This window comes from Netta rufina (assembly GCF_964035555.1).
Source record: "Netta rufina genome assembly, chromosome: 9".
In the NCBI taxonomy this organism is placed as follows: Eukaryota; Metazoa; Chordata; class Aves; order Anseriformes; family Anatidae; genus Netta; species Netta rufina.
Genome location: NC_140132.1, coordinates 2604140 through 2626857, shown reverse-complemented (window position 1 = coordinate 2626857; position 22718 = coordinate 2604140). Strand labels below are relative to the sequence as shown.

The window sequence follows — 22718 nt, the reverse complement described above, 5'->3', positions numbered from 1 at the left end:
TATTAGTGTACTAGTCTAGTAAGTGCAAAGAATTAACAGGTTAGCTATAAAACTTAATTCACAAGTGTTTGTAAACATTTGTGTCCTAGACTGTTAGAAAAAGGAAGAACAAGAGACAAGTTTGGTTGGGATGCCTCTCTGCCCTTGCTGGATTTTAACTTTTTAATTTAAGATGTGATTCCGTTTGCCTTTTCTTGGTGGCAGTGCTGACACCAACTGCTCCCAGCCTCATACACTCTTTCCCTCCCAGACATTGTCCTCTTTAGATGGCTTGGCGTAATTCTGGGGGGAAAGTGAGGGCAGCCTGCTGTGCAAAGGAACTTGACTTGGCCAAACCTCCCCAGCTCTCTCTTTCTTAAGTGACAGTTAGATGGGAAGAGTGATCTAGTTCAGCATGGCTCCATCTCCAGCTGCCCGGTGTGGGGGCAGAATCCAAGGAAGGTGTTGAAACAGGGCAGGAGTGTCTTATGCCAGAGTTCCTTACAAACACTGTGCCCTTAAGCTACGAGTTTCTGCAGAGTAGGGCTTTTATTTTGCACTCAGGCTTGCAGCCGTTGGAGTTGTAAAGGTAGCACCCAGCATTTGGACGGCTGTGGGGTTGGCTGCTGGTTTTCTTGGCAGCTTTTGTTGCTGTTTGATGTTGTTTTACTAAATGGCATCAGTACTAACTTAAAAAAAAAAAAAAAAAAAAAAAAGCTTTGTATAGCATATTTTAAACATTTTTGAAATAATGTGATCATGTCAATTTTACATAGAGATTGTTAAATTTGGGGAAACTGTGAAGAGCTAGACCTGTGGGCACTTGACATTGCTGGCAGGGAAGATTTGGAAGAGCAGTCTTTTCTGCTTGCTTTGGAAACTGCTGCGGAGCTGGAGGAACATTGAAGTGTCAGAATCTGAGATGGGGGGGGGGTCTCCATGTTGGCTTCCTGATATAAATTTGTGGTAAATTTCATTTACATGGTCCTTTCAAGATTTTTTTCCCCCCTTTGAAGGTTGAGTAAATTTGGCTAGATGGAGTAGCGTTGTTTTGAGTGACCTGACCTCCAGGACTGTGATGTGACAGGGCTGGGTGATTGGAGTGCCATTAAGCAGCCTGCACTGCTGCTGCAGGTATGCTGGCATGATCCTTGGAGGGGCCCGTGCAGCGAAGGGATCTGATGTGAGCCAGCTGGGAAAGAGGCCATGGTGGTGTTTTTTTTTTTTTTTTAGAGAAAAATGGTTTCATGCAGAGAGGTAGTGGCAGTGAATTGGGAGTGAGGCCCTTTGTTTATGCTGGCCATGCTACTGAAAGATCTACTCATCAAATATTTCCTGTCAGTGTTTGGACCGCGAAGGAGCTATCCTGGTATCTCAGAAATCATCAGCTGCTGAGGAGGGCTTTGCGTATGTTTCTTTCAGCAGTTCATTGAGCTGCTTAACATCATTAGAAGGGGAAAAAGGAATCTTCCTGTGGGTTTCAATACAGGTGGGCAACGTTATCTAAAATGCTTGTCCTTGTGAGGACTCACAAGCCTGTGTTACTCAACTCTGCTGATGCAACTCTTGAGGAAAAAAATTGCCCCTTTCATCCAGGCGGTGCAGCTGGATGCAAAGTGCAGTGCTGTGAGAATTAAATTAGTTTTTTTAATCACTGTTATTTACAAACTGGCAGCTAATGATGCTTAATTTTGTCAGGAAATATTTCACTGTTGTGCTTCAGCGTGGGTACAGATGCTTGGATGGTCCAAAGCAGTACTACACTTACGTGAACTAAATTTATCGGTGGGATCAGAAGGCCTTAAAAATAAGAACTGTTTGAGGAGGAGAATAACATGGCTTTGCCAAGCTGCTAGCTACCACAGGAAAAAACTTGGTCTGTGTATTTACTGGAGTCAGCTAAAGCTGCTTTTAGATGTGCTTGGAGGGCCCCGTGATTTTTCTGCCTCAGGGGCTTGCAGGCTCCTGCTGGTCGGGCTGCAGGCCTGCTGCTAGCCCGCTGAATTTCTTGCGTGCTGCCATGCCCTGGAAGCCTCTTACAGCAGTATCTGATGGTTTCTCGGGAAACAGACTTAGTGTCTGGTAAATTTTTGTGTCCCCGTCCTCAGAATGTCATTTATCATGTCTTAAACATCATTGTGTTGAGCTTCCATACTGCCTGTTACCGTATGTGTTGCCTTACTTAGTGCCAGCCATGTAAGCAGCACCCAGTGCCTGTCCTTGTTCGAAGGTATGGCTTTCTAAAACTTCTCTGATGGAAGAGAGAAAGAGATTTGAGAAACATTAACTTCATTCTGCTGTTGCCAAAAAATGCCCAACGACCTCCTTCCCCCCAAGCATTATGTCTTGACTTCTCTTAGTACATACACTAAGAAGATGGCACTGTATCAGCCCACCTTTGAGAGAAATCTTTCTAATCACAAGTTTTTGTAAAGGGTGTCATTTTAATTGATGTGTTGGTTGCCTCAGGGTGGTGGAGTGCAGTTTTCAGTCTTGGAAGTTCTTTTGCCTGGTGTCTGCTTTTTACCTGCGATGTTGTGCTATACATTCATCAGCTCTCAGGGAAGGACAGGTTTCCTGGAGCTACATCTTCGCAGTACATAGAATTGTGGATAGCAGATCACTGAGTGCCACGGGCAGTTGTGGATCACAGGAAAACCCCACACCAAATGCAGAGCAAAGTTTGCAGAAAGTGATATTAGTAAAATATGCTTGTGGTGTTTGCTTCTACCTGTGTTTTAATGAACTGTTAGTGGTACGTGTGAGCTGAATTTTTTCTTTTGTGCAAAGGTGTGAATAATGTATAGTGTTGCAGGTAAGTGGATTTGGGAGAGTAAAACAGATTTTTTCCCTTTTCTTTAAAAATACATATATTTCTTAGGAGTCTTTTGTCTCATTTTTAAAGGTTGTACCTTTCTTTCTCTCTGTCTCCCACTCCTCACCTCCCCGTTTGTGGACTTCGTGCCAGTTCTTGAACTGCTCTCTGCCACACCATGTTTTCTATACTGAGTTGACTGTAAAATGTAGGAACGTACTTGTAGAAAGGTAAATGTCTGTCCGAGTTGAAGAAAGAAAAAATGATGGGAAATGGCAACAGATTTAGATTTTTTTTTTTTTCTAAAGTAGCATCTGGTGCTTTTGGAAGACTGGAGATGAGCACAGGATAATACTATTTCTGGTAGAAAACATAAATACCTGGTTATAACAAGTGCTAATGTTTTGTAACTAGTGAACAGATTCTGGCTAAGGAAAATCTTTCGGTTTTAACTTTAAATTTCAAACCAGATAAGGACTGTGCATCAAGCAGTTTTATCTTAACTGTGGAAATTGTATCAGGTTTCTAGAATTTGGGCATTGTATAGTCCTGTGTGCTGGAGTTTGCACTGCTTCAACTTCGTTAAAAATCTACTTTAAAAAGAATCTGTGCAAATTTTATACATATGGTGGTGTACATGTTTGGTAGCCTAGAATTGATTTTAAAATAAGAGGAGTGAATATGAATATTTTTTTTGTTCTGTAAGCATCTTGTACAGTATGTATAGTAGTACAGAACATTTAGTATGCATAGCACAGAATATAGAGTACATGTGTAGTTTAAAACTTGTTAAGAATCATCTAGTTTGAGTACTGTCTCAAGGCATTGGCAACTCAGCGTTTGCTGTTAGATCACTCAAATTTCAGAAGATTACAATATGTGGGGAATACAGTGTGCTTGCCTGAAAAATAAGCAAGTTGAAAAAAGCTGTGAAGCTTTAAATAACTGAATTCTAATTTTTAATTCCAGTGCAGTATATTAAAAGTGACAGTTCTGCATACGTTAATTCTATGCATTTTAAAAATTTCAGTTACTGTTTAATTTAGAGTAATAAAGATAATTGATGAATATTCACAAATTGGATTTAAATTAGTGTTCTTGAGATGGCCGTCTTCCATCTATGTACCTCATACTAGGAGCAGTTTAGGGAATGATTTATAGTAAGGCAAATATGATCAAGCACTTTCCGTAATCTTTAGCAATCTTGAATGACAACTTTTGGAGATTCAGTGCAACAGACTTAATTTTTTCCATGGAATGGTGTTAATGGCAAGATTGTAAAACTGAGCTGTGGAAATGTAGATGTTTTTTAATGGTAGCACAAAATATCTATTGTTAATTCCTTTTTTTGCCTTATATTGAAATTGTAAATGCTATGGCAATGTTCAGCTGTATCATTTAAAATATTTGTGTGTATCTTTACTCTTGTGTATTTGGACCTTGAAGTTGAAATCAAAATCACATTCAAAGAAATTAATCAGAAAAAAAAACAGCACTTGTTTGCCGCCTTCATTTCTTTTTCTGTGCCTCACTTCCTTTGCATTCTCTCTCCAGGTCAGATTGCCAGATGCAGTACATAACACTGGATCTGCTGATACACATGTAAGTCCAAAAGATTAAAAAAAAAACAAACAAACACAAGAACAACAACAACAAAACAAACCCAGAAACTCAAAATAGGCCTGTCCTTTAGAGAAAACAACTTGTTGTAGATAAACTCTGCTGCATTTGATATATAACCTGTAGGTGGTTGTATTGAAACATTTTTTATATTTGAAAATACTCCTTGAATTTTTTTAAAAAAACACTAGTGTAAAAATCTGCATGTTTTTCTTATGCTGAAGAATAGTGCTGAATAGTTACAAGAGTCAGTGCATATTAAAGTTGACTTTTTTATCGTGTACAGTTGGCTTCTCTCACAAATGAGATCAAGTGGCCCTAATTTAACCCTCCGTTTTAATTTATAATGGAATATGTTTAAAATATTCTAATAGAATATATTTAAATGAATAATAAGAGCGTTAATGCCAGACAAATCATCAGTGGTGTAGATCTTCTTCAAGATGTTATTTGACATATGACACAGTCAATTATAAGCTGTTAACTTTCTTGTAAGATAACATTATTCAAGTTGTGATAGTAAAAACTTTTCATTAAGAAGTTGGTTCTGTTTCTTGTCTTGCTTCACTTGACATAATTTGGAAAATTATTCTTGAAACACTTTTGAATATTTATTGTCTGAAACCGGGTTTTCAGTACTTTATGCCATCTTGCAGTTAACACACTTGTGCTTGATGTGAATTTGATTTCATGCAATGATTGGGTTGCTTAGCTAGAAGTTTGCTCTTGCTTCCATCATTTGCTTTACTCCTTTCATTATGTAAAGGAAAATCCATATGGTAAAGGAAGAAAGTCTCTAAGTTTTGTATAGGTCTGTTGTTAGTAGTTTTGTGAAGCTGCATATGGTTAATGCTGTAACTGCCTTCTGGAATGTAAATTGCAGGTTCGATCCTGTTCATTGTATATTGCTCTGGCCACTTGGAAGGTCTTTTTTTTTTTTTTTTTTTTTTTTTTTTGAGATGCTTCCTAAAGAGTTAGTGCCAGACCTCGTCTGGCTGCTTCCATTATATGACTATAACATAAACTCATGGTTGATTTGCAGGTATCCTGTACCATTACTGTGAGGCTATTTGCAAATGACAGGATAAGCCTTGAGTAGGAGTATGGTGTTTGTATTTGTCTGCATCTCTGTACCATAGCAATGTGCCCACATTTTGCCAGGGTTCTGTATTGCTTGTCATACTGAAATACAAGCTGTCTTTCAGGCAACAGGAAAATGGGATTTTATTAACTTTCAAAACACATAGATGGATGAAAACCTGCTGATAAACGTGTCACAGCAGCTCATGTTGACAAACATAGCATCATAAGCCAGATGACTCCAAAGACAACACTGCATTAATTTGTAACTGATAGTTCTCCTTTTAATTAGGAATTAGGAAATGTTTTTCAAAAGAATACAAGCAATTTTGGTCATATGCTTCACCTTCACCTTATTTGTTGTGATGTGTTATTATGTTGAGCTGATTTTTTTTAACAATTACTCTGAAAGTGGTAGTTTTGAGCATCCCTGACAGCTGTGTCAGTGCATAAAAATATTTTTTGAACACGGAGGATAATCGATTATGTTCTGTTCTTTTGGGGCCTTTTTCTTGTTCTTTTGCTAGTTCTTTATGAGCTACTGCGTTAAACTAGGAATTTCCAGATAAGTTTCTTTTTCTTTTTGTTCCCATTGCCCATGTCTTCGGAACATTTTTTTTCCTGTTTTTGCTCTCCCAATGCTTTACCATTTGTTAATTGCCCAAATAGACTCTTGTGAATGCTAATTCCATACTCTTCAGAAATGACTGTTACCTGTAGTCCTTTTTTAATCAGGGTTTCAAGAAGGGAGCAATGCAGATTAAGTTATCCAAAATAGAAGAAATCTAGGATTTAAGTGTGTTTTTGGTTTTTTTTTTTTGTTTGTTTGTTTCTTTGCTTTAACTAGTAGAAGTAAATGTCAAGAATGTTTTCCTATTCAAGCAAAATTACTTCTTTGAACCTTAAGGTACAAAATAAGTTTATTGTCCATTTAAGTCTTCACTTACACATGTTTAACCTTGCACAAACATTCCTCCAGCCTGAGTAGTCAGAACTTCTAGAGCGTTTCTTTTTTCCCCTTTTTGTGATGATCAAAAAGGAGTTGTGGTGCAAAGCATATTTTCCAAGAGTTTTAGAAACTGTGCTTTGCATTGTGGTAAGGTCTCAGGCTCTTGCAGCAGGTACCCGTCACTTTTGTCTGAGGCGTCTTTGAATAACATATTAAAAGCTTTCTCATTTAAACAGAGGTAATTAGTTTTTATAAAACACAGATTTATTTATTTATTTTTAAATATATTAGATATTGGCAAGTTTAGAAGTAGAGGTAGCCTTTTATTTTGTTTTCCAAACATCTGGAATGGTTGTCATGTTGAGTCACTTAGAAAGTTTCTGGTCTTGGCCAAAGAGAACAGTAACATTATATTTTGTTTTACAAACAGTTTGTTTTTCTTACTCCTTCTACAGCCTCTAATGGAAAGTAAACTTAAAGCATTCAGTATTGGTAAAATGAGTGCTGCCAAACGGACTCTGAGCAAGAAGGAACAAGAGGAATTAAAAAAGAAGGTAATGGTATACCATGAAAATGTTGTTACATATTCAGAGCTGAAATTAGTTTTCTGGTAGATTATAACCAGCTTCATCAACAGTTTTATTTTGATTTAGATAATTATAGCTTTTTAAGAATGAAAGGGAATTGTATTTTACATATTTAATTTGTTCTTCGTGTCCATGGGGATGGGGGGCAGGCTTGCTTCTCTCTGTGGCAGTCTGAAGTGCTGAATTACAGCAATCCATTGATTATTGTACTACTCAGATTGAAGACAGACATTGCCTTATATTATTTCCTGTTCTCCGTTTGTTTTCTATCCTTAGATTTCAGTAGTTAGAATGAGTACCTATTGTATCTGGAATTGTTTCAGTACATGTCCTTGTTTTGCAAAACACATCTTTGTCTAATGACTTATTATAGGAAAAATCAAAATGATTAAAATTTGATACTGAATTTTGGGATGCTCAGGAATATCTGAATGTTAGGAAACACGTATAGTTGCCAAGGTGAAAGTTCTGAAAATCTTGGTCTTTGGATATTACAAACTCAACTTGTTCTGTACTTCAGTGGGATTTCTCTTGCTACATTTTTGAAAATACTAGTGTAAAGAAACACCAAGTTTCTTTAAAGTTAATTTAGTTTGCCTCACTCAACTTTATTAAGCCAACCACTCTCATAATGTTGGTTTTTTGTATAATCTCTTCAGTGTTCAGCTGCCAGGTAAACTCTTGTAAATGAATAGTCATATGTGAGCACACAGACCTTATTTGCTTAAAGTATTACATACTGTTTTCTTCCCACAGTCCTCAAAAATTTGAATTGTTTGTCTAAAATTGAAACTCATTTGATAGGGTTTGTAGCATGAACTCTAGAAAACAAAAAGGAATATAATATAGCTAATTTAAGAATAGCTGTCACTGGATGTTCTGTGATGATAGTAAATTGATTAACATCTGCTCTGTAGGAGGATGAGAAGGCTGCTGCAGAAATTTATGAAGAATTTCTTGCTGCCTTTGAGGGAAGTGATGGTAATAAAGTGAAAACATTTGTAAGAGGAGGAATCGTTAATGCATCTAAAGGTATTACTAATCTTTTTGTGTGTGGTTGCGGTAGATCATTTGGCTTTGAGTAAAGATGGAGATTGGCTTTGAATTGCATTTTAAAATTAATATATTGCATTATAAGAAGTCATGGAAACTTGATACTAAAATTTCTTTAACTTACTTGGTAGTTAGCTACATGATTTGTCCTTTAAAATTCATGGGAAAAAATGCTTTGTTTTAAAATAACTGATCTTTGTTCTTTTTTCTTCATACTAAAAGATGAGGTTAAATTTCAGAAAGAACAATGTTTCTAATGAACTGTGTTGTACACTATTAGTTAATATAATTTGTTTTTAATTTGCCTTTAATTTCAGAGGAGCATGAGACAGATGAGAAACGGGGTAAAATCTATAAACCTTCATCACGGTTTTCAGATCAAAAAAATCAACCAAGTCAGCCATCAAATGAGAAGCCTCCATCCCTCTTAATGATAGAAACCAAAAAGCCTGTAAGTGTCTTCTTTGAATGTTAACTCCCTACTCTAGGACTCTAGGTAGTATTTTGAAGTGCTTAGAAAAGGGTCTGTGTGATTTTTGCAGAGTAGTATTATTTGCAGAGTAGTATTATAGTCACACAATAAAAGAGAGTGGAACCTTTGACTTGCTTAATCCCATAGAAAATAACAAGAGGATAAAATTCAGAGGTCTGGTAGACCTGTATCTAGCATGATATACCTGATACTGCACTTTGTTTTGGGTGCTTCATGTTTTCAGTGTGTTCCTGCTAATTGACTTACGTATACAGATTTGGTGACTGTTGTAAAGTAACAACCTACAGTCCAGAGAATTTGGGATTTTAGAAGCAATTCTTTTTGCCAACATCTGTTTTTAGTTCTTTAAAGCTTACCGAAACAAAACAAAACCAACCAAACAAAAAACCCATGACCATTTGTGTAATTGATACAGAGTATTTTTGGAATGAGCTTTTTGGGTGCTAATATTGGAACAGTTCCCTTCAGCTCTTTGGGTTCTACCAAATAAGTCCTAGAACTTGCGAGTTTTTCAGACTGAACACCTTTTTATTTTATTTATTTTGTCTTCTGAGTGGTTTGATATACTTTTTTGATCTTAAACTGAGATTTCATCATAAAGTACTGGAAGTGTTACCTACTAACTTAGTTTTCAATTCAGGTGATAGTTACATGTGATTACTGTTACTACTGTATGTGTATAATATGTAATTAATGTCTTAGAAATCTTTGAAAGAGCTTACTACAATTCTTAAAGTTACATGAAACTTGATACTGCGTGCTAGGGTGGGAAATGAGCTATAATGTGATATTTGTGGGTAATCCCATCCTAACTTTCCTCCAGCTTTAAACAAAAATGAAATTTGGAATAATGGGGTGATAACTGCATGGCAATTTTTATTCTCATTGTATGTAAAGCTCTGCACTTACAGAAATTAATTGTAGTTTTTATCATTCTGAGTTCTGTTTTGTCTTATGCAAGTATTTGTACTGTAAGAGTATTACTGCTTTTCAAATTTGTCATAAATACTTATGAGATAATGCAATCAGTTTACTCACTTGCCCTGTCCAATGGTGATTGAAGATAATGAGGTAAAAATGATTTTATTTATTTGGCAGACCCTCCCCAAAAACAAACAAAAACAAACAACTTTGCCTGGGGTGAGTAGGAAGTCCAGTTTTTCCAAAGCTGTAGTGTGTAACACAATAAATATTTTGTATGTCTGCCTATTGGAAACGTTTTCATTTAAATTTGGTTATATAAAAACAATGTTGTAGAAGATAAAAGTTCACATGAGTTAGTTGAGGTGCATATATTACAGTAAAAAAGAAAAAAGAATATATTCTTTGTCATTTAAGAGTTCTTTTCTGAAGATCTTTGACTGTTTTTTGAGTAACTCTGTCTTCAGACCTGTATTTATATCTGAAAAGAAGCAAGAAAAGTAAATTATTTTCACATAGAATGTTTGCCTGTGGATAAAAATATTCGAATATATGTATATACACACATACGTAAATTCTTCTTGTATATACGTGTGTGTGTGTAAGTACACACACATATCAATTTAATTAGAGCATGAAGGCTTGTTAGGAGAGCAATCAATTTCTGTTATAAGTTTTTAAGTGAACCAAACTGACAAAACACACCACAGGTATTTTATATTTGTGTGTTGTAGACAGTGTTATATCAGATATGCTTCATGGTAGTAGTCAGAAGTAACAAAGTTTAGTTTAAGCTGTCCTTAATTTTATATTTTCTAGCTGTGTTTGCTAGCATTCAGTCTTAATGTTTTCACGTCTGTTTCCTTTTATTTTCTCCTGTAGTTTACTTGGTTTTAAAGCTGTAGGTAAAATATGCATGAAAATTTTCTAAAATTTTGTTACACAATTATCATTTATATGTTTTTGTTTAATTTCATGTGCTCAAATGTTGGCTGATGTATCTTTAATTTTAGCCTTTGAAGAAAGGAGAGAAGGAGAAGAAAAAGAGTAATTTGGAGCTTTTTAAAGAAGAGTTAAAGCAGTAAGTTTCAGTAACTGTTTCTGTAAGTAAAGAAGGAGGAGTGGGGTCTGGCTCCTAGTTTTTACAGGCAGTGTTTAGGATCATTCTTGCTAACCTGTTTCCCAATGTCCCTGCTCCCTAAAAGGTTTGTGGCATGGTACAACTTCGTTAGCGACGGCAATGATACTTATAAAGAGGTTGTGAAGCTGCACTGGTAGATGCTTGTTACAGGTCTATATGATTTGTGTAGATAATTAGTTGCCATCTGATTAGCTTTTTGGTGTTCTTTGATGCTTTTCCCTTTTTGTTACCCTGATTGGTGCTAGGAAGAGTTTGCCATTGTTGCTGTAAAAGACTTCTGTTCTAAAATGAAGCATCAACCAGAGCCTTTAAAAATGATCAATAAACAAACAGTAAAGCCCAGTCTGCTATTTGGAATGAATGGATTTCTCTGCATTTCAGAGGCATTTGTCAGATTATGACCATTGAAACTATTCATTACTACCTTCCTAATCAGAAAAATATCTAGAGCGGTTAAAATAATAATAATAAAATTACAGTATTTCAAAGATCAGAGTAAGTGAATGGCTGGCTATGTTTCTGCTGCTACCTAAGTTGATTTTGGATCAGTTCATGTGAATGAAAACTTTGTTGATTCAGCCAGCCATCCAGCTACCCAGATAAAAAAAAAAATAAATGGAAACCCAGGTTTGTTTCTTTGCCAGCTGCTGCCATTACATTACTTGGAATGCAATTCTGTTATAAATTAGCCAGTGTGAGCCTATAAGTGATAACAGTTATGAACATGGCATCATGCGTTACTTAAGACTAAAGTAGGTATCATAAGGGATGAGTGTGTTTGGGTTTTGCTGTTTACGTAACTTTTGATAAAGAGTTTGGTAGCAAATTTAAATGTCTATCAGAATCAGGAAGAGCGAGTTTTGTGTCTCTAAAAGCATATCAAGAGGAACTGTGGTATATGATAGAGCTTTTATATTATATCACAAATGCGACTTTTAAATTAAGATGTACTTCTCTTGCATAATTAAAAAAAAAAAAAAACAAGCTGAATTATGCTTCAAAAAGCAGATTATTTCCCTTTTAAGTATATAAGGCAACAGAAGAAGATCACATGTACGGAGTGTAACCGAATACAATATATTTGTCTTGACGTTAGACACAGAAAATAAAATAATGTCTATGTTAGAAAGCAAGAGGGACTGCATTTTAAATCCATAAATTATTTATTACTTGATGTAAATGAATTGAATTGACAGTCTTGTATTGCTCATACGTAATATCTTTGTTACCAGGGTTTAAAACCCGATTACAAAGAACCAAGCAGTTACTAGTGTGCTAGTGTGAGTGCTGTCTTTAGAGGTATAAACAGAGATGAGGTCTTGTATGTACTGGGAATGGTCAAATGGAGTTGTCCTATCGTTGTAGAAGGTGACAGCCTGCAGAGAGAGAACAAGGTTTAGAAAAAATAGAAGTAGACACTGAGGTGTTGTCTGCATCTTGAAAAGTAAACTGAACAGTCAATGATCTGTGTCATTTAAATGTGGAATTCAAGTCCCTCTTTCAGAGAGTACTTCTCATTTCTGATCTCGTTTAAAAAAAATTAAAAAAAAAAAAAAAGCTTCTCAAACTCTGTCAGTTCTGTTTGAGATTAAAATGCCCTGACAGTATGAATGAGGAAGCATCCAGCTGGAATAATTCTGGTGGTTAGATTCCACTTGATTAACCAAAAATTAAATCCTACTGGCCATGTGAAGTTTTTAACAAGCTCATTGTTTAATAAATATTAAACGTTTTCATATTTCTAAAGATGATTGTTTTTAACAACTTTTTAATATTTCAGTTTTTATTACTTACATTCAACTTGTTTTGCAGAATACAAGAGGAGCGTGATGAACGACATAAAACAAAAGGTAGATTGAGTCGTTTTGAGCCACCCCAGTCAGATTCAGATGGCCAGCGTCGTTCAAGTGAGTAGATGTTGGTTTTTTAATGTTGGTTTGGCCTGTAAGATTTGTTGACTAAAACATATGTACTTTCTATTTATTTAGTGGATGCTCCTTCAAGAAGAAACAGATCATCTGGTGGTAATATAGATTCTTTTCTCATTCAGTATAATGTTGTCACTTCAATGTGTACCAAGGATTATGACTTTATTTCCCCCTTCTATCACTGTAGTACTGGATGATTATGCACCAGGATCACATGATGTTGGAGATCCAAGCACAACAAATTTGTATCTTGGAAACATTAATCCTCAAGTAAGTTGGAGCTATGCTGTGAAGCATAGCTTTGGCGTATTTGGGTCCAGCTGAAATTCTTAAAGTTCAACAAGGCCAAGTGCCGGGTCCTCCACCTGGGGTGCAATAACCCCAAGCAGAGCTACAGGCTGGGAGATGAGTGGTTGGAGAGCTGCCAGGCAGAGAAGGACCTGGGAGTGATGGTGGATAGTCGGCTGAATATGAGCCAGCAGTGTGCTCAGGTGGCCAAGAACGCCAACGGCATCCTGGCTTGTATCAGGAACAGTGTGACCAGCAGGGCCAGGGAGGTGATCGTCCCCCTGTACTCAGCTCTGGTGAGGCCGCACCTCGAGTACTGTGTTCAGTTTTGGGCCCCTCGCTACAAGAAGGACATGGAGGTGCTTGAGCGGGTGCAGAGAAGGGCGACGAAGCTGGTGAGGGGCCTGGAGAACAAGTCCTACGAGGAGCGGCTGAGGGAGCTGGGCTTGTTCAGCCTGGAGAAGAGGAGGCTCAGGGGCGACCTTATCGCTCTCTATAGGTACCTCAAAGGAGGCTGTAGCGAGGTGGGGGTTGGCCTGTTCTCCCACGTGCCTGGTGACAGGACGAGGGGGAATGGGCTAAAGTTGAGCCAGGGGAGTTTTAGGTTGGATGTTAGGAAGAACTTCTTTACCAAAAGGGTTGTTAGACATTGGAACAGGCTGCCCAGGGAAGTGGTGGAGTCACCATCCATGGAGGTCTTTAAAAGACGTTTAGATGCAGAGCTTAGGGATATGGTTTAGTGGGGACTGTTAGTGTTAGGTCAGAGGTTGGACTCGATGATCTTGAGGTCTCTTCCAACCTAGAAATTCTGTGATTCTGTGATTCTTTTTCCTTCATTTTTATTTTAAGCCATACGCGTATGTTTAATCTGATATGAGGTAACAGTTGTCAGTTGTAGAGACAGTATTCTTTTGAATAAATGCTCTTAACATGATGCTGCAAAAAATAAGGTTAAAAATATTGTTACTAGATGGAAAAATACTGAGTGAAAATTATTTTTCCATTAATATCTCGTTGTGAGAAGGATAGTATCTCAAATTTGATTGTGCTTTGTTTAGAATTCAGTTTTCTTGTTACTACTGTTCTGCAGTAGGTTTAGTAGGTGAGGTATTGATGAAGAGTTAAACTCTTCATCAAAAGATGAAAAGAGTTACTCTTTAACTTTTTGTTAAACTGAGAGAATTAAAATCTTCACGTGCAGACACTAATATGAAATGGAATTGCATAGAAGTATAGCAACAAGATACTACCTTCTACTTCTCTTCCTCTAGATGAATGAAGAGATGTTATGTCAAGAATTTGGACGCTTTGGACCATTAGCAAGCGTTAAAATCATGTGGCCAAGAACTGATGAAGAAAGAGCAAGAGAAAGAAATTGTGGCTTTGTTGCATTTATGAACAGGAGAGATGCTGAAAGAGCATTAAAGAATTTAAATGGTAAACATTTTTTTCAGTTTTTTAATTATCTGTTTAGGAACGTTGAGGAGTAACTGAGCATGTCTTCAGGTTCTTTGTCAGACTGGTGATAGATGTAATGCAACTGTTTTTCCTGAGGAATCCAGGAAAAGAATTGGAAATACTGGGAGTTTAAACTGTAGTAGATAGGACGCTAGCAGTGTTTTTAGTTTACAATGGCTGTTTTACTGACATGAAACTATAGCAAATACAAGGGTGTTGCATTACTAGATGTAAAATTGCTAACTGTTTTGCAGATGTGAAGGAGAGGTAATGTTTTTTCTCTGCTCTGAGAACAGATTCATTAAAGAAGGAATCTGTATTACTTGCAGTTTACCAATAATGAACAAGTTCAATAATGAACTTCTTGTGCATAAGTTTGACTAATGCACAGCAAGTAATTCTCAGTAATTGGTGATAAATAGGCCCTTTACTTTTGAATAATGGTTAAATTTCTAATATTACTACAAATATTAATATTTATTACCTAAATATTGCACTTGCACAGAGAAGTGTTGATTGATGCAGAACCAGTTTATAACAGCTGTTTTTGCTTTTCTCAGGCAAGATGATAATGTCCTTTGAAATGAAGCTAGGCTGGGGCAAAGCTGTACCTATACCACCACATCCAATATACATTCCACCTTCTATGATGGAGCATACCCTCCCGCCTCCTCCATCAGGACTGCCTTTTAATGCCCAGCCTAGGGAGAGGTTGAAGAATCCTAATGCTCCAATGTTACCCCCACCAAAAAACAAGGAAGATTTTGAGAAGGTAACTTAAAGTAACCCTGGGCCATATCTCGTTGTTAAATACTACATCTGTGGGAGTATTTCAATGACTTCGTAGATTTACATTGTTCAGGCTGACTTTGGCAGCCCTTAGTGTACAAACTCATTGGCTCCCTGCTGTAGCCCAAGGGAACCTGACTAATTCCCGAAGCCTGTCTCATGTCTGTGTTAGGATATGATGTATTGGGTCTTGGCTTATTTTTAGAGCTGCTTTAAATCTTCCAGTTTTCATTTTCCCCCTCCAGGCTCCCTGGATATTTTTCTCCTACGTCCCCCCCCTTTTGTTGGCTGCCAAATTGCAATATCTAAATTACTTTATTTAGAGAAAATACTACGTTTTAATTTGGGTAGCATTATTTTTACACTAGAGGAGTTGATATATTTTGTGTAGAAGGTAATTAATCTGGACGTTGAGTAAGTATTTTATGCTACTTATGGAGTCCATTTTCAACCTTTTTCTTTTCTGGAATATTAGCTGATAAAAATGAAGGGTAAGTATCTCGTAATCACAAACCAACTTGATTTACATTTGTAAGAATTTGTTGATTCTTTGAATGACACTTAATTGTTAGGGTTATTTTTCTTCCTAAGACTTGGGAATAAAGTAATACCAACCCGATCCAAGTCAAATAGTTCAGAATTGTTTCATAAGCTTAAGAACTCCTTTCTTAATTATATTCAGTGTAGTACCTATTCAGTGCATCAATGTACATTCTGACAGGAATGTTCTGATACTTTGCAATTAGTGAACCTTTATGGTTCACTGACACAACCATTTGCATTTTGTGTAATTGCTTAGCTATAACTTCACAGCAGTGATTGCCTGCAAAACTTGTGATAGATGTGTAGTATTTTCATTGCATATGTATATTTTTGCTTGTTACTTGTTAACAATACTCACATATTCTATGTTTATTATCTGATGTGACTTCATATACAGACTCTGTCGCAAGCCATAGTCAAAGTGGTTATCCCAACAGAAAGGTACATGTTTTTCTTTATTATTACTGATCTAAATATAGAAAATTTCCCCCTTCGGAATTTTAAAGAAAAATTGTGATGTTGAGGAAAAGGTAATGGCTTGACTGAGCAATGGTTCTTTCATAACACTTGAGAGAGATGTTTTACAGTCTTATTATCCTTATCTCAATAACTTTTTTTTTTTCTTATTGAGGATAAATTGAAGTAATTATCTTTTTTTTTTTTAATTGAATTTAAGTACTAGAAATAGTTGCAGGGTAATTTTATGAGTGAACTCTAGGGAGAAATAGATTAATTTAGTGATGCATTGTAAGTCCAGGCATAAACCTTTAAGTACTTTGTAGCTAGGATGCAGCTGTCTCCAATGTGGTGCTGTGCTTTGTTTTTCTTTTTTTCTTTTTTTCAATTGTACAATTTGTAGTGCAGTTAAAATTGGTTTTAGTTTATACTGTTTTTAAAATATGCAACAGTCAATTATGGTTGCCAAATAAGTTAGTTCTGTAGTGCAAGGGTATTTTTGTGTTTTGGTCTTCATCAGTGCCTCTACCTTCGCTCTAGTCTAGGTATACTCTTGCTCAGTTAAGCTGAAACCTTTTCCCAAACACAGGAACACAACACTGTTTTAAAAGTAAATAAGCACAAAAGATTACCAAATTCTCTTTGACATTGGCCTTGGTGAGCAACACCAGCTGAACTGTCTGCGGCAGCGGGGGACCAGGAAAACATCATGGGATGGATTGGGAAAGTATACAGTTTTTGACCAGCCATTGGTACGATCGGCTCCAATAAATGTGGTTTTATTATAACTAGAAAACTTTTTTTTTTTTTTTTTTGTTGGCCAACTTAAGCTAAATGACATTTTAAATGCAGTTAAAGCTATCATCTTTTTGTACAACACTGTTTTAATTGTCACAAAGTCTTTTTTTTGCGTGTGTGTGGGAGGGAAGGAATATTTGTAAAGCTAGTTACAGTAGTACATTAATGTGTTTGTCATTAAATGCACAAATGCATTTTGACTAGTAATTCTGATGAAATTTTAGGACTATTTTTTTCAATTTTTATTAAGTAGAGACATGAATGGTTAGTGAGACTGGGAGCAATCATAATTTGAAAAACATAGTAGTAGAGTACGTACTTGTAAAACTGTACAGTGCTTCCAAAGTAATTAGCTTTTGGAGAAAAATATGCTTCCATTTTATTTACTGGAGTGTTTTGAAAGCTTGTTGGTAAGAAAAGCTCATGTTAATTGAATTGTATTTGAAAATACATTGCATTAATTTTCCTTGGCTTCCTGATCACTTTTGAAGATGCTAGTGATAACTGTTAAGAGTCTTACACAGTGAATAACATGTAAAAATCCTGAAAAGCTTCAGTGGTATATTGCATTTAATTATTCTCCTTTAAAAACTGTTATTGAAAATTTCCAACATTGATGTCTTAGCACTTACTAAAAGGGAAATAGAGAAATGTTGCATATAAACAGTGAAGTTTTTTTTGTCTTCTGAGAAATTCACTTTCAGGTAGTAATGTCTTATATGCTTGACGTTATATGCATGTAACACCCTCTTTTCATCTACGGGGTATACTGGATCTTTTTTTAATACATTTGAGGTCTTTCCAAAGCAGATGTTCTTGTCCAGCCAGAAGCTGCTCTAAAGTAACTTCATTCTACTGAATGAGAAAACAGTTAGATGAAATCCCGTGGCATGGTTCTACAGGAAGCCAGAATTGGTCATATTGAACTTGCCTTAAAATAAATAATATCTCAAAGTTGAAAGCTAATTGTAATTTTTCATATTCATGTTTTCAAATACAGTTCACGTAACAAAAACAGACTTGGTATTTAGACTTTCAGAACACTGTTTTAAATAAAATGGTTGTGGAAGTATTGTGACGGTCCTCTTTACAATATTTTAAGGGATCATAAAAATCAAAAGGAGAGGAAATTTGAGCTGTAGGTAACATGTTTTGTATTTATGATATGAGAGGGAAATGTAGATTTAATGCTAGCTGGCATAAACCACAGTATTTGCCAAGTTTGCAGATGGATGGGTAGGTTTATTGCAATTAAGTTGCAACATTTTAAAGTTGATTTTTTTATTTATTTTTTTTTTTAAATCTAGTTCATTATACCTGTGGCAGAAGTTTGAATGCTCATGGTAGAAAATAATCACCTAATTATGAAGAAGCGATAGAAAATTCTTCACCTTTTCAATGAAACAGTTTTTGAATTCTGATAATTAATTTGGTAAAAGAAAATTATAGTATGATACATTTCCAGAACCTGTATCAGTTTGTTACATTAAAAAAATAATCCAAAAATGTAAAAATCTGTATTTTTTTTGTTTGCATCACATTCAAAGGACACATACTGTGAAGTTTTTTTGTGTAGGTAATCTGTATTTGGAAAATTAGGATCTTGTTCTTGAGAAAAAAATACAAAAGATTGGAAACTGAAATTGCTATTTATAAAGCTTATATGACACTATATATGTAAGCTATTATTACACTTACAAATGGATCCATATTTTCAAATGCGACTTCAAAAAAGTGCATTTCAAATACACTTCTTGCCTGTCTCAGGATGTAGTGCTGAATGAAATGAATGCAGATTTTTATTTTTTGATTTGTGATTTGGTTCACTTGGGTGTATGAGGAAGGAAACATTGAGTGCTATGACGTGAAGTGATGGACAGTTTTATTCTATGTCACATAATTGAGTCTTGACCAAAACCAGGTTACCTAAATTTAATAAAACCACTGCCTTGTTTGGCATCAAGAAGGCTATTTACTTTTCCTTTTATACTTGACTAGTTTGAAAGCTGAATGCAGTTTCTATTGAACATTTAAAACTATTTGTGTTTAATTTTGAGCACAATATCGAGCCATTTGTACATCAGTAGAACTTCAGTTAACACTTCGGCCTTAGTTCTAGATAATTTAGATGAGAGGGCTGAGTTTTTAATAGTTAATTGCACTTTGGTGCTCAGTTGCCCATTTTTATGTGCAAGGACTATTATGCTTCTAAGCATGAGGTGGTTGTAGGCTAAGCTGTGGAAATTCAGGAATGAGGTCTCCTGCTAAGTTACTACTCTACCACTTTTAGGCATGGTTTGATTTTAGAGTGCCCGTGTCTATGATGCAAGGCTATCATATGTTCCATGCTACCTTATCTTTTATACAGTTGTAACAATACAACAAAATAATCTCCTGCACAGTTATAGTATCTTAGATGGAGTGTAGTTTATATAGTGTTAGGTCTGAATCAATTTTTCTTTAACTGTGTTATTGTTGTAGGAATTTGCTCGCATTGATACATCGCATGATAGAGTTTGTTGTGCGGGAAGGGCCTATGTTTGAAGCCATGATCATGAACAGAGAAATCAACAATCCAATGTTCAGGTGCTTATTATATTGCTTCAGTTTGAAAAGTTAATTTTTGCTGTTGCTAATATTTTGCATTTTGGAATTGCTAATAGAAGTTGCTTTTCCTATGTCTCTTTGTGTGCAATTTTAAATTTAACAAATTGTACACAGCAGATGCTTATGCTGTTTGATATGAACAATACAATTCTATCCTAATTGTTAATACTGTTGTATAAAAAATATATATGTGAAATAAATTTGTACACATATATAAAATACTTAATTCCTATTTTCTTGAGGGATTCCAAGTCATCAGTAGAGGCAGTAGCATATATTTAAAAACAAAACAACAAAACATACCTCAAAAGCAGGCAGAATAACTCAATGCGCAGTCATCTTTCTGGAGCCTAATTTCCTATGCAATTAGGATTAAACTTTGTTGTAGTGAAGCTGTCAGAATTTGCAGCTCTTGTCATGAATGGAATTTAAAAATTTCCAAATTTCTTGTGAAATGCAACCTGAAAAACTTTTTCAGGGAAGTAAATGACCTTCTAAAATAAATGACTTTCTAAAAATGTCTTATTGGTACTAAGGTTGAAGTGCTTCATTTTGATTTTATGTACAAATCAAGGAAATTACGCAGGTCCAAGTAAAACACCTTGCTGTTAAAAATTGGTTGTTTATTTCTGATCTCGTAAGAGTGTTCTGACATTTGAAAACTTCAAGTCACTTAATATATTCAGTCTGAGTAACATAACTGTATAACTATGAGTTCCTGCACATCTAAACTTCTTATGAGACGTGCTTTGCCTCTGTGGAATTCTACACTTTGCAGATTGTACATGCATGTGTGCATGAGGCAATTACACTTGTTCTGTACAGCTGTGCTTTAGATGTATGTGGTTTTAGCTATCTTGAATTCACTCTATAGCCAAAGTGATATAGAAGTGGATAGTAGTTAGATATATTTGAATTTTCTTCAGTTAAATAACTTCTAAACTTCTAATACATCTTGTGTCTCTTTGTTCTCTGGTTTAGGTTTTTATTTGAAAACCAGACTCCAGCCCATGTGTATTATAGATGGAAGCTTTACTCAATTCTTCAGGCAAGTAGATTTTTTTATTGTCAATTTGTAGCTTCGAGCTAATGAAATAAAAACAAACCTAAAAAACTCTTGCCTTTTATAGGGAGATGCTCCAACCAAGTGGAGGACAGAAGATTTCCGTATGTTCAAAAATGGATCATTTTGGAGGCCACCACCGTTAAATCCGTATTTACATGGGATGTCAGAAGAGCAAGAAACAGAGGCATTTGTGGAGGAACCAAACAAGAAGGGTGCACTTAAGGAAGAGTATGGATTTCTGTCAATTTGTAGTGTTTGTTTTTTTTTTTTTTAATGCTATTCTGCATTTTTATCCTGTTTTTGTTTTTTTTTTCTAGTTGTCATCCCTGAAATGTTACCATTCTTGCCATAATATTTATAGAATCATAAAATAGTTTGGGTTTGAAGAGACCTTAAAGACCATTTAGTTCTAACCCCCCTGCCAAGGGCAGGGACACCTCCCACCAGCCCAGGCTGCCCAGATCCCATCCAGGCCTTGGGCACTGCCAGGGATGGGGCAGCAACAGCTGCTCTGGGCAGCCTGGGCCAGGGCCTCACCACCCTCAGAGTAAAGAATTTCTTCCTAATGCCTAATCTAGGTATGTCCCTTCTCAGTTTACAGCTGTTACTCCTAGTCCCATCACTCCCTAACAGACAGTCCCTCCCCAGCTTTCCTGATGGCACCCTGTAGGCACTGGCAGGCCGCTGTAAGGGCTCCCCGGAGCCTTCTCTTCTCCAGGCTGAACAACCCCAACTCCCTCAGCCTGGCTCCATAGCAGAGGGGCTGCAGCCTCTGAGCATCCTTGCTCCCCTGGACTGGCTCCAGAAGCTCCATGTCCTTGTGCTAGGGCCCAGAGCAGGGTCTCACAAGAGCAGAGCAGAGGGGGACAATCCCCTCCTCTGCACTGCTGGCCCTGCTGCTTTTGGTGCAGCCCAGGCTACGGGCGGCTTGCTGGGCTGCAAGCACATATTGCTGGCTCGTGTTGAGCTTCTTGTCAACCAACACCCCCAGGTGCTTCTCCTCAGGGCTGCTCTTGATCCATTCTCTGCCCAGCCTGAATTTGTGCTTGGGATTGCCCCAGCCCAGGTGCAGGACCTTGCAGTTGTCCTTGTTGAACCTCATCGTGTTTGGATGGACCCACCTCCCAAGCGTCTCAAGGTCCCTCTGGATGGCATCCCTTCCTTCCAGCAGGTTGACTGCATTGTGCAGCTTGGTGTCATCTGTGAATGACACCAATCAACACTCTCGAGCTCATTTTTTTATTTAATGCTTTTTTGATGATACAAAAATACACTCTGGATTTTGTTAGAATTGTATTCATTTGAACAATGGATCCTTTCTATGGAATTGGCATTAACCCTTTGAAAGGAATGGGGAGGATGAGAGCTTTCTTCATTTTCTGTTCCAATCTGTTAGTGAGGTTATGTCGCGCCTATCTCAGCATTATTAGAACTGAATGAAGCTGAACGGTTATTACAGTCTTAAATTTGTTGATACTGCTTATCAGAAATTAAAATGGGGAGCAGTTAGTAATTAGCAGGAAGAGACATGATCAGAGTTCTTTCCTGTGAATTGTAAGCATGGTGGGAATGCCTATGGTAGTGGAAATATATGCACTTTTAAAAAAAATTTTACTATTATTGTTTAAGTTGTGTTCATAACTTTTTTTTTGTTGTTTTTGTTCATTTTGTTGTAAATCTAAGATTATGGTTCTAGACACCTTAATACGTAATTTATCTTATTTTTGAAAAGGCTTAATTTTTTTTTTTTTAAGAGGGATCTTTATACACCAAGTTCAGGGAAAACATGAAAGAACTGTTTCTTACCAGCTCTCTGCTGTAGAATTAGAGTAATTAGATTCAGAAATTACTTACCTTACATTTATTCATTTTCATTTCATTTTAAAATAATTATATTTTTTGTTATAGTTTATCAATAATATTATGCTTCTGTATTAGCTCTTCCTCAGTTAGGTTTCCTTGATTTCTGTATATAGTCAAGACTTAAGTGGAAATTTTTTTGTATTTTGTTTGTGATGTGCGTGTATTTTTGTGATGTGCTTGTGAATCATTGAAAAAAATTAGGAGCAGAATATAAAAATATTTTAAACTGCTTTGGTCCCGAAGATGGCAAAATCAAGAACATTATTTAATGGAAATTCTATTGA

General features: G+C 36.2%; 1 protein-coding gene across 8 annotated transcripts in view; it reads left to right on the top strand.

Annotated features, from left to right (window-relative positions):
* The window catches only part of U2SURP (U2 snRNP associated SURP domain containing), a 46154-nt gene that overhangs the window by 3583 nt on the left and 19853 nt on the right, over nt 1-22718 (top strand). The window contains exons 2-16 of one of the 8 annotated variants that reach the window (XM_084292029.1): nt 4349-4396; nt 6899-6997; nt 7948-8062; nt 8401-8534; nt 9675-9716; nt 10511-10578; nt 12451-12545; nt 12627-12659; nt 12754-12836; nt 14126-14291; nt 14873-15084; nt 16042-16085; nt 19380-19484; nt 20487-20553; nt 20636-20799. In XM_084292029.1, coding sequence (XP_084148155.1) covers nt 4349-4396; nt 6899-6997; nt 7948-8062; nt 8401-8534; nt 9675-9716; nt 10511-10578; nt 12451-12545; nt 12627-12659; nt 12754-12836; nt 14126-14291; nt 14873-15084; nt 16042-16085; nt 19380-19484; nt 20487-20553; nt 20636-20799 — 1475 coding nt within the window. Of the gene's footprint in view, nt 1-4348; nt 4397-6898; nt 6998-7947; nt 8063-8400; nt 8535-9674; nt 9717-10510; nt 10579-12450; nt 12546-12626; nt 12663-12753; nt 12837-14125; nt 14292-14872; nt 15085-16041; nt 16086-18323; nt 18331-19379; nt 19485-20486; nt 20558-20635; nt 20800-22718 lie in introns of those variants that run through there. The other 7 variants (XM_084292027.1, XM_084292028.1, XM_084292032.1 and 4 more) reach the window with 7 other exon arrangements.